General features: G+C 45.3%; 1 protein-coding gene across 1 annotated transcript in view; it reads right to left on the bottom strand.

Annotated features, from left to right (window-relative positions):
- Nucleotides 1-557: 557 nt before the first annotated feature.
- Nucleotides 558-12250, bottom strand: part of EXT2 (exostosin glycosyltransferase 2) — a 134170-nt gene continuing 122477 nt past the window's right edge. The window contains exons 12-14 of the mRNA XM_077767460.1: nt 9309-9437; nt 7497-7579; nt 558-1305 (exon numbers count right to left, since the gene is read on the bottom strand). Of these exons, the coding sequence (XP_077623586.1) occupies nt 1167-1305; nt 7497-7579; nt 9309-9437 (351 nt within the window). The 3' untranslated portion in view covers nt 558-1166. The remainder of the gene's footprint in view (nt 1306-7496; nt 7580-9308; nt 9438-12250) is intronic.

A 12250-nucleotide genomic window follows, 5' to 3' on the forward strand; every position in this document is an offset into this window, starting at 1 on the left:
TAGATTTGTTCATCAACGGGGCTTAAAGAGGTATAATTCACACATGTGCAGTATTACTAAATGCTGAATTTAACGATTTAAATATACCGGCAACTATTGCAAAGCAGTTGTTATAGCAGTATTTAACATTAGCCAGAACGTCCCTGGCTAACATTACATTTACACCGAAAGAATGAGGGAATTTTGGCATCCCCTTGGGGTGGGGATCACAACTCCCTCAACTTTTACAACATGGTACCAGCTACAGCACCTCAGGGGATGGCTATTAGAGGCCCTCTGCTTTCCCCAAGAACACCTATAAAACACTGACTGGATCTAATCAAGAAGTAGACAGAGTCCTTTGGAGGTTTTGGGAGACATCTTCTCTTAGAAGGCTTCCAGCTTGGGAATCTTCTTCCGCTCTGCACACGGCACCAGAGAGTCCCCTGGGCTGTGTCCTCCTAGGCATGGTAGGAGGTGTGGAAGTGGACTGGCGTTAAGGCCAGAAGATGGACTTAAAATACACACAAAAAAGGAAGTTCCTTGGGTAACCAATAATCAGCATTTAAGACAAAGTATAAAAAGGAATAAAAAATTACTTTAATCGTATCAAAAAGCCAAACCAAAGAGGAATGGTTCATGGAATTTACAGGATCCCAATTCGGCACCTGGTGCTCTGCCTATGCGTGGGTCTGGTACCCCAGGTCCTGGGGCATGTAGCAAATCCCACTAAGCTGCTGGGATTTTGAGCCAAATTCTTGGTTTGGCTTTTCCTCCTAAGAACTTACTGATCTGAAATAGCTAAAGGTGAGATATGGGCACCATTTACACGATTCCCCAGATCTAACACGGGAGGTAGGTCTGTCTGCATTTCCTTTCAGACTGTTCTCTGCAAACAAAGGGAGCCTGAGCTGGAGTTAAACCCAGAGCATGCCACAGAGGATTCCATTTGGCATTTCCAACAAGAGCCCATCCGGGCTCCTAAGAAACACCAGAATGGGGCGCGCACTGCTCAAGGTGCTTACACGCTCTCTCTAGGCTCCAGCTCTTGAGGCAGCAGGTTGGGTGTCACGGTCCAGTATGTCAGCTGAAGACCCCCCATATCCACGCTGATATCAGGGTGCTGGGAGGCTGTGCTCTCCTACGTCGTCCTTGCATAACATTCAGACCTCCCTCGGTGATCGGTTTCATAAGCTGCCGATGTTGGGGAAGCTCTTCAGTTTCTCAGGAAAGTCATCTTTGTACAGGACAGGGTCAGCTCGGTGCTCCACCACCTTGAGAGGCATCGTCCCAAACACTGAAGCAAACTTATTGATGCACTCGGACCTGAAGGGTTTGGGTGGGGGCGGGGACGCAGGAGAAGAGGGAAAGGGGTAAGGAAAAGAAAGAAAATGTTCAAGAGGCTGACGGATGAGAGCAACATATATCCTATCCAATATCAACAAAAGAAATCCAAGTATCGCGAGCCTGCTCCAGGTTCCTAAAAAAGGTCGGGAGGGTATGGGCAGACGAAGTGACCTGGGGCGCTGGGACTATTGGCTCAGGGGGAGAAAGTGAACAGGGGATGCTGTCTGGGCCTGCGCAGAGGTCAGAGTCTCTGTTCCCCTCCCCCTCGAATTCCAGTCATTCTTCCCCCTCAGTACACGCAGGCCTCAAACCAAGGTGGATTAGCTGCCAAGTCTTAACCCCATCTCTGCCAGCTACAGAGAAGGTGAAGGGTGGAGAGGGAAGGGGCGCCCGGAGCTGAGCTCCAGCTCGCTGAAGTTTACAAAGCAGAAGAGAGGATCTTCCACCTGCAGCAATGGAAGGCAGAAGGGAACGGGCAGTGAGCCTCACTGCCACACAATAAACCCACCCAACCAACTTCTACGGAGGGCGATCCCGGAACTGCTGGCCAACTTCCCCGAGCTCCTCCCTGAGAGCGGGCGCTCCGTGCCAGCCGCTCCCGTGTCAGGACCAGCGGCGACAAAGGGCTTAGGGACAGAACAGCCCAGCAGTGCTGCAGGAGGGGGGACGGCAGTGTCCTTGACTCCATACCACCCCCCAGAAGCCCGTGAGCTCCTCAGAGGTGAGCAGGTCAGGCGCGCTGGCGGGAAATGGCTCTGGTCAATCAGGCCAACTGAGTGTGACAGCCGGGTAATGAGGACGCTCCCGCATCCGGACCAGAGGGAAAAACAAGCCCATAAACACCGCTTTTGAAGTGAAGGGGACCTCAAGGATGCATTTCAGAAAGGTCAGTACTCTCTCCCCTCAAGTCGGGCCCCCCGCACCCAACAGCTACAGTAAGAACACACCAATCAGAGGCAGCACCGTTTACCCATGAGGGCGCTGAATTCCAAGACAGACCAAAAGTGTCTTCTGTCCTGAGGTACTGCCAGCTTTGTTTCAAATTATTTTAATAAGTTTTTGAGTCTTTCGAGCTTTAGGAAGAAATCAATTAATAAAGAGCCAGTTATCATCAATTCCTTTCTCTTGTCATGCTATTTCTGAGAGAATGTGTTACTATTTCATTCAGATCTCTTGCAGCTAATAACATCCCTGTGTCCACCCCCATGGATCAACAGCTCACACTGATGACGGATTCCAGGCTGTGTTATATGTGCCCTACATGTATCAGGAGCCCACTCCACCCTTCCAGTGACCCTATGGGGTAGGTCCTCCGATTATCCCAATTTTACACTGGGAAGACTAAGACCGAGAGAGGCTGAAGGTCAAATAACCATCAGAGGCAGAGCCAAACCCAGGCAGTCTGGCTCCCAAGGCTAAAAAAATCTTCATTATAAGAGGAGACAAATTTATTTATGAACGTAAGTCTAGAATCCAAGCAGAGGGGTTGGAAATCAACAACTTTTGCACTCCTGTTATGTGCCAGATAATTTACAAACACGATTTCATGGATTCCTTAAAGTGTCCCCCTCGATGTGCCCAATGGCTAGTTCACAGCCACTTCCGGTTATGGGCTGACAGGCTGAAGTGGAGCCCTGAGGCCCCCAGGGCTGGGAAGTGCTGGAGGTGGGTGTCCAGCCAGGCCTGCACCGGCGAGAGCGCCTTTGGGCTTTCCATCACCCTACCAAGACGCGCTGGCAATGACCTTCCTCCTGCTGCCAGTCCTGTGAGGCTCAGGGGGTGGAGGCCGAGCCCCAAACTGAGAGGGGCCCCGGGAAAAGACTGAGGTGTGTACACAAAGTGGTGCTGAGGAAGCGCAACAGCTGCCCTGTCCTCGAAGTATAGGGTCAGGGCAGTGGCGGACAACGTCAGTCTCTCCGAGGTCTTAGCAGCTGTTCTGCCTATACACACGTACAGATTCGTCCAGCTTCCAGTCACCATGCCTGCAGGCCCTGGCCAGCAAAGCCCAGCAGTGCCCGGCACAGGTAGCGGTGAGTAGGTATGAGAGAAGAACCACAGTTCTTGGCAGAGGATGGGGCCCCACGGCCCGCTGCAGAGTACTGAGCACAATGTCTCCTCTGTAAACAGATCCGCCGACAGGGCCGGGCCACAGGCAGGAGGCCACTGGGGCCCAGGCCAGCTGGCTTGTTGACAGCTGCCCCTGGCTACCCCAGGCCTCGGGAGTGCTTCTTTCTCTCCACACAGCCTGCTCTAGAGAAGTGCTGGCTGCTTGGGGAGGGGGGTGGTAAGGGTCCTTAACTCCCCTCCAGGGACGGAGAGTGTGGTCTACTTTCCACACACGGGGCGGGGGTGGGGGGACAGGTTGGGGTAGGTGGCAAGTTTGGTGGCGGCTGGTGGCCGGTCCGAGTGGTTCCGTCAGGGGTCCAGCCGCCCTGGCAGTAAGTGCTCCCCTGGGCTGGTTTTATAACCTAGCCCAGGCAGGCTGAGGACCGCCAATGTCTACCTCTGAAGTGCTGGAAGTGTCTGCGGGAGAAAGGACTAATGTTTTCTGTTTTCCTTGTAAACACCTACAATTACCTCACGTGACCTGGGGCCTTTAGGACTGCTGCTGGGGAGGCTGGGACGGAAATAACGTGGGGCCGGGCATCGTGCTACAGGCTTTCCTGTGTTATTACTTCGTTCAGCCCCAGCGTATAACACAGTCTTTGGTACCAAGAGGCTCAATAGGTATTTGTTGAACCCATGAATGGACACTGTACCTTGATAGATACTAACACACCTATTTTAGGGGATGAAAAGATTGGAGTTTAGCATAAGGTTAATCAGTTTTCTTAAGTCGATAGCTACTAAGTGACAAAATCACAATTTGAACAGGGACTGGCCTGAATAAAAATACAATGTTCTTTTTCTTAAGATCAGCACTGCCATATTCCCTTAACTTGTTGAAGCTATTGGTCAAAATGAACAGTTACAAGGTCTTCTGGTTTTCTAGCTCTTAAAGAATTAACAGCCAATATTGGAAATGGATGCTAGACAGTAAAAGCTACTTTACTACACAACTGTGATTTCTGCTCCAAGACCCCGAATATAAGAATAAATAAGCTTACTGAACCGCAAAACCCAACACAAGGTCATAACTTGCAAAGCAGTTAACTTGTTTTGCTGTTTTGTGCAAAATGTGAATTCTGCAAAGGGATGAACAATTCTGCATTTGTAACTCCACTTCTGGGTCTCCCCAAGATAGCTTAAATCATGCCTTCCTCCCTCCCAAGTGCCTTATATGATAAGTTAGTCATTCGATCTTCAATCCAAATAGTTTTGTTTCTAGTTTCTGATTTCAAGATTGATTTCCTCTGTCTCCTACCAAATTTCTCAAAAGGGTGTTCTGCACACACTATCTCTACTTCCTCACCCCAGACTCACACTCCATCACCCTTAAGCCCCACTGCTCCATGGCATTATTTTTTTCAAAGTCACCAATGAGCATTTAATTCAAAGACCTTTCGCCGCTCCCCCCTTGCTTCTGTCCTCTATAGACCCTGGTTCTCTCCTTCCCTCGCCCAGTGGCTGCTTCTCTCTTTTCAGTTACTCTTTCTGTCTCCTAAATGCCAGAATTTCTCAAACTCCCACCCTCGGCTTTTCTTCAGTCAGTGGCCATCTCTGGGAAGAGGTCTTTCAGAGATCTACCTTTGTTTTCATCTTCCTCCTGAAGGTCCAGTTCCACGTTTCCAACTGCTTGCTCCCTATCTACACCTGCACATACTGAGGGAAAGACGCCCACATCTCCACCTACCTTACTGCTCTCCAACTTCACCCGTGATTAAAATCCTCTCCTGTCCTCGCTAATTATACTGTTAAAGGTGCAACCATCTGTGTTCCCTCCTCCCTTAACTGCTGTCTCCTCCTAACTGTATTATTCCCACTGTTGACAGTTCTACCGCTCTTCCTGACTTGACACTTAAGCTCCCTCTGTCGATTCCTTCTCCATAAACTCAAGTTCTAGCATATCTTCCCTTGGAGAGAAAAAAAGCATCTCTGAATATTTAATCCATCCTTTCCTTTCCACACTCAACTTAGTTCAAGCTTTCCATTTCCATATGTGCTTTCTTCAATTTCTTCACCTTCATTCCACTCTGCACTACTTCCAAATTAATCTCAAAACAATACTTTGATCAAGCTCTGTTGTTCAAAAACTTTCAACGGCGTATCAGAGCCTGAAGAAGTTCGTTCAGGCTCCTTCCCTGGGCAGTCCTTCAGGGCCTGGCACCAACAGACCAGAATTCTACACTGTAGCCACGCTGGACTCCTAACGGCCTGCCAGATATACCTTCAACCTGAAGACTGGAACCTTTAACCACCTGGTTTCTCCTGCCTGGGTCTCCTCCTCTTGCCCAGAGATCCTAATGATCTTTGAAGGCTTATTTCAAGAGTCATGTTTTACAAAATTATGCCTAGTTATCAACCTAGTGAGAAGCCACTTCTCTTTCCTCTGACCAATTATAACATTCTGAGCCTCCCTTATGGCACTTATCACATATAGCTTTGGATTGTTCACACACACACACACACACACACACACACACACACACGACAGGAGGTGACACAGTGCACGTGTGTGTGTGAATTTGTTGTTGTTAATTATAAACTCTGATGACTCTGATTTAAGCCTATCAACATCTGGATAGTCACCTATTCTATTTTCAAAAGCCTGTTCCCAAGAGGAAGCCCCCCTTAATTATTATTAAATGTTTAATAATAATTATATCTAACTTAAATCTCTCTCACTACATTTTAAGTCTCTGTACATCTGTCATTTCAGTGGTGCTGGAGAGGAGTTGCTTAGCCTTAGCATGAACTTCAAGGCCATTATCAGGTCAACGTTTTTCCCTAAAATTCCTATCTTATACCATAAAACCTCATCACTTTAACTTAGCCTACTCAACAACGAATTGCGTAATACTATGAATTCTCCCAAACACAAAGAATGGAGGTGGGTTTAATAATAATTTCGTATACTCCAATGTAACTATAATTGGAGTCTCTTCCAAATGAGCAATGACAGTTAACGTCACCACCCTTGACTGTGTAGTAACTATACTAGTGACAGATATTGCCAAAATCACAATAATATATTATTTCACACTGAGAGTTGATAAAAGCTATGTCATTTGGATAAAATATTTATATATGAAAGAGACAGAGAGGGTAGGAATAAGAAGTAGGAATAAGGAGTAAAGCATTATAGAAGAATCCAGGCCAAGTGAAACAACTTTCTGTACAAAAAGACCCTCTAGGCTTTAAGGATTTGAACGCGGCGGATGGATGCAGAATACAGACAGACACGCGGGACCGGGGGACACCTGCACTCGCTGTCCCATTCTCTGAGGGCTACTACAACATTCCCTGAGTGCACATTGGTCCCCTGACAGCACTGCTATGGGATGTCGGAGCTTGTTGTCTTATGTAAGGAGCTGCCTTTTGGAAGAATTGGGTCTGATTCAGGAGATACCAAGCTTGGGGACCTTTGGGCTATAAGCAAGGACGATGAGGTCACCTGAAAGATGATAATGATCGTAAGGGAAGATGCACATTTCCCACTCGTTTTACACTCACTCCCCTACGAGGCTCAGTATTATGTTCCACACAAAGATGTGCTTGTTGACCAAGTGACTGAATTGAAATAAAAGGAGAATTTCAGAGCTGCCTCTCTGTGTGTAAAGAACTATGTTTTCCATTCTGTTCTTCGTAGGTGCTTGGTCAGCAAAGGTAATTTGTCTCTCGGTTTTGTTTCTTTCTTTCTAATCAAACTTTTATTGCCACATGGAGATAATACCTTGCAAAACAATGTAGTATTTTCTTGGAATAAACTAGCCTCCACTCAGATGGCCGTGGATGGCTGACTGCTAGTCTGCACGGAGAACCTGACATCGGGAGCTTCAGGCCAGCTATATTTTTAAGACCCTTCCAGCCATTACAAATTGAGTGAGTAGCATTCCAAATTAATTCTTTGGGTGACCTGGGCTTGAACTAACCCAATTCCCACAGTGCACAGGGAGGTGACTGTGAATACCAGCTGCTGTCCTTACATCTCCAACAAGTCCCATAAACAGGCCCAAGGCAGGAAATGGGGATCAGCGGCTAGGGCAGACTTTGGTCAGAGGCTCACTCACCTCTCCACCATGTGCGTCTGGTCTAGCGAAAGCCCGTCAATGGCCGTGCACTCGGGACACTTGAATTTCTTTCGCGGTGTCACCTGCCAGAGAAGCACAAAAATACACCTGGCCGTCAGTGCCAAGGACGATAAAATCACGCCTGTGACAACACCGTGCATCCTTCTGCTCTGTAAACTGAGCTGCCTGTTCCCTCACATGCACACACATGCGCGTGCGCACGCACACACACCCCTCGCCGTTCCTCCACTCAGTTCTGTCTGGCTTGGCCAACGGCACAACTCACAAGGGCCCAATAAAAAAGGCTTGGAGGGCTTTTGCCTTCTGTAACTGGAAAGAAGTGGTGATGACAAGCTCCTTAATTCCTGTTTAATGACTGTTTTCTCACTGCCAAGGTCCTTGTATAAACACCATTTGTTCTTGCAGCCATAAGGGCGATGAAATACAGCTTCCCATAACTTTCACCGTAACCTCGGTTCCAACAGGCACTCTTTTTCCATCTTCCAGCTAACAGCAAGTGCTCTGAGCAGCACCATGCTCTCGAAGACGCCAGCTTATTTTGCGATTCCCTTCAGTCAGGAAAAAAATCCAAGGGTCCCTCACCCTCTGAATTCTTTTCCCTGACTCTCCCTCCCGCTCTCCCAAACCTTAAACTGCTAATGATTTTCTTAACAAACCCAGGCAGGCTGTTATCCAAACCTAGGGAAGCTAAGCAAACAGCAGAGAGAGGTTGGGCGGGGGGAGAACGCTAGATAACCGAAGCCAGGCTAGGAAGCACCTCGATGTCAGGGCTACAGTCCGGAGAGAGCAGGCACAGCAGAAATACCTTGAAGCACAGCAAAAAGCAACTCTGGAGATAAGAGGAATTCAAAACTAATTTCGTGATTTACTTATTGGACTTTTTCTTGCAGTGAGCTGTTGACTAAGGTAGAGAGCTGGGGCGGGGCGGGGGGACTGGGCCAGGTTTGCAGAGTACAGACAGGGACTCTTCCTCTTTTGTAGTTGGTTTGGTTTAATCTGGCTTCTCCCATCAATTAACAGCATGAACAATCAGCGGGGGCCATACTGCGCTTCCATGTACTCTCAGTATAGGAATCTGCCCTAGAAGGACTGCCCATTTTTATGTGGAATCTTAATCCAGAAGGAAAAAAGGTCAGGATGATTCCACTCATAAAAAGGAGGAAACTCTCTCTTCCTATCTGGGGATCTGGGTTTGAGTGAAATCTGCGTTTCAGGGACAGACATCCATCACAGACGCAGAGATCCCCACGTGATCCTTATGTACTCTCAGCTTTTATTTAGTTTTTTTACTCTCAGTTTTTAATATGTTAAGAGAAAGGCACTTTTAAAAACTGGTAATTGATATTCTAAAATGCTGAAAAAAACTACAGTTATAATTGTACAAAGTGTACTATCTTCTCAACGTTTACAAAAAATAAAAATCAGCTACTTTAAGAAAGATGTAGGTTATATTCTTTAACTAACAGATCTAGGTTCCCTATCAGCTTTGAGAATACAGTTAAAGTTTTTTAAAAACATTGATTTGTAGACTGTTCATCTCGGCCTTTATCTCTGAGACTGGAGCTTAAAAACTATGACTAAAGAAACTGTATTTTAAAAAAAGAAAATATGTTTAAATTATCGAAGCCTAGCTTTGGCGTTACAATGTGATCACATCTTACAAGCTAGAAGGGAACTTAAAGTTGTCCAATCCAGCACTTTGTTTATAGTGATGAGGACTTCTCAGGCTCAAAGAAACAGACTTGCCCAAGATCACAGTTAGTGGCAGAGCTAGACCAGGACGCCTCCTACCTTGATGACAGCTTTCCCCGTGACGTTGGCTACCAGGAAGTTCATGGCAATGTCTTCACAGTTCATGTGTGCATCCACCCAGTTCTTGATATCTCCGGGCATTTTATAGGTATACAGGTAGTTAAAATACTGTTGGGTAAGACAAAAAGAAGAAAGATTCCAATGGCAGTGGGCTATGGTTGATGGGGCCACTTAATGGTTGATGGTTAAGACAAAGAGCCACTTAATCATGGTGTGGAGATAAGCTTTCTCACCTAGGATTAATCACAAGGCTATAAGAAGTATTAGAATGCTTTTGGTTAGGTGACCAAGTATCTTTAATACTGTCATTCTTTTAAAATTCACCTATTGTTGGGGCCCCTGAGTGGCTCAGTCAGTTAAGCATCTGATTCTTGATTTCAGTTCAGGTAATGATCCCAGGGTCCTGGGATGGAACCCCATGTCAGTCCAGACTGTGTGGAATCTGCTTAAGATTCTCTCCCTTCCGGGGCACCTGGGTGGCTCAGTTGGTTAAATGTCCAACTTTAGCTCAGGTCATGATCTCACAATTGTGAATTCAAGCTCGGCATTGAGTTCTGCACTGACAGTGTGGAGCCTGCTTGGGATTCTCCCCGTTGCCCCCTCTCTGCTCCTCCCTAGCTTGTGCTCTCTCTCTCTCTCTCAAAAATAAACTTAGAGGCAAACCATGAGAGACTCTTGAATGCTAACAAAAACTGAAGACTGATGGATGTGGGGGGGAGGGGGGGTTGGGCATGGAGGAGGGCACTCATGGGGATGAGCACTGGGTGTTATGTGGAAACTAATTTGACAATAAACTATTTGTAAAAAAACCAAAAAAAACAAAAAAATAAACTTAAAAAAAAATTCTCTCTCTCCCCCACTTGCGTGTGTGCTTTCTCTCTCAAAAAAAAAATAAATAAAATAACAAATAAAAATCACCTCCTGTAAACAGCGTATGTAGAGTGTGAAGCCCTTGTAGGATGCAGATGCTTCAGACTCATGAATCATGTGTTTAATAAATAAAATTTCATTCAGAGACACACTATATACTGATCTCTACTAAATTCTTCTCCTTGAGTCACAATGTTCAATCCTCTTTTCTACATTCTTTCCACAGAATGAAAACAGAAACAGAGATAAATTAATGGTGGGCTGACACTACAAAGGTATGCGCTTTTTATTTTATTTTTGAGAAAGATACAGAGAGCAAGTGGGGGAAGAGAGAGAGAGAATCCCAAGAAGACTTCACACTGTCCATGCAGAGTCCACTGCGGGGCTCAAACTCAGAAACTGAGATCATGATCTAAGCTGAAATCAAGGGTCCAATGCTTAACCGACTGAGCCACGCAGGCACCCCAGTATAAGCTTTTTAAAGTAAAATATGAAGTGAGGCAATTCTGGCACTGCCGTAACCTACATGTATGAAACAGTGTGGAAATTCAAGGAGAAAAAAAGTGTACACACTGTATTACCATAAATCCCTAGAAGTATAAACTTTATTTATTTATTTATTGCTAAGAGCAAAAACCCATTTCTAAATTAAGAGCCCTGAAAACTACACAGCAGTGCTGAGAAACCAACAAGCAATCACTATGATGCTGCTCTGTTAATGTAAGGACTCTGGGGTCAGCAGAGGCACAGAGGTTCCGCTGACATCAGTACCTCGTGCTACTGCCGACGAGAGACAAGCTATTACAGTCCACGTACGCCCCACACTCCCTGGGGTGCACCATCACCAAACTGAATATCCTAACGCCCAATATGCACTCTTCTACCTCTCCCTGATATAAAAAAAAAAAAAAGTCAAGCACATGAGGTGACAATTCTCAGAAGAGAGGAAACATGGAAGGCACAAAAGGAGTTTCAACCACAGTAATCAAATCAGAGTGAAAAAAGTAAGATCCGTCTTCACTCATCAAGACAGCTGAGCTTGATGTTCTCTTTTTACTGATTTGGGGGGGGGGTTATAGTAAGATAGTTTTATATTTTGCTGGGAGTGTAAATTGGCACGAACAACACTGAAAACAACAGATAAATATATATGTCAAAACCTCCCCAAAATGTTTATTCTCTTTGATATAATTCTACTTCTAGAAATCTATCATAAGTACAATTATGAAAATGGATACTGATCACTATTGAAGCATATAAGATATTAAGCTCATCTAAATAGCAAAATGAAACAAAACACAAACCAAAACCAAACAACAAAACCCACAAAGGGGTGCCTGGGCAGTTCAACTCTTGATTTCGGCTCAGGCTGTGAGGTCAGGGGACCCATGCTGAGCCTGGAGCCTGCTTAAGCTTCTCTCTCTCCCTCTGCCCCTCTCCCCAACTCATGCACTCTCTCTCTCTCCCCAAAGAGAAAAAAGTAAAGTAAGTAAATAAATAAAAATAGCAGATAAAAAAATTAGAGACAATCTAAATATCTAGTGATAGAAGAATAGTTATACAAGATTTATGGAATATTAACACAATAACATATTAGAAATTATGTTATAAAGAAATGTTAATGTTAAGAAAACTCATTATATATGCAAAAAGCAGGCTAATGAAGATATTTACAACAGTATGTACATGTGAATAAGTAAATAAATAAGAGGCAAACTGGAAAAAACGTCTATACGATAACAGTGGTCATCTCTAAGTGGTGAGACTACCAAGTGACTTGCCTTCCATAATAAAATTTGTTCTGAATTTTCCATATTTTCTATTATGAGCATATGCATTATCTGTATAATAAGAAATATAACTAAAAAAAATCACACAACATGGGCTTTCTTTTTTTAACTAGTGTAGTTGACACTAGTTACATGTGTTACACTAGTTACATGACAACATGACCTGGACTTATAAACCCTCTGACTAGAGCACGTTTCCTAAACTCAGCAGAAATTCAACTGGCCAAACGGAATAAAGAGCATGCGCTCAGTTTCATCATC

This window comes from Crocuta crocuta, unplaced genomic scaffold (assembly GCF_008692635.1).
Source record: "Crocuta crocuta isolate KB4526 unplaced genomic scaffold, BGI_CrCroc_1.0 scaffold330, whole genome shotgun sequence".
NCBI lineage: Eukaryota > Metazoa > Chordata > Mammalia > Carnivora > Hyaenidae > Crocuta > Crocuta crocuta.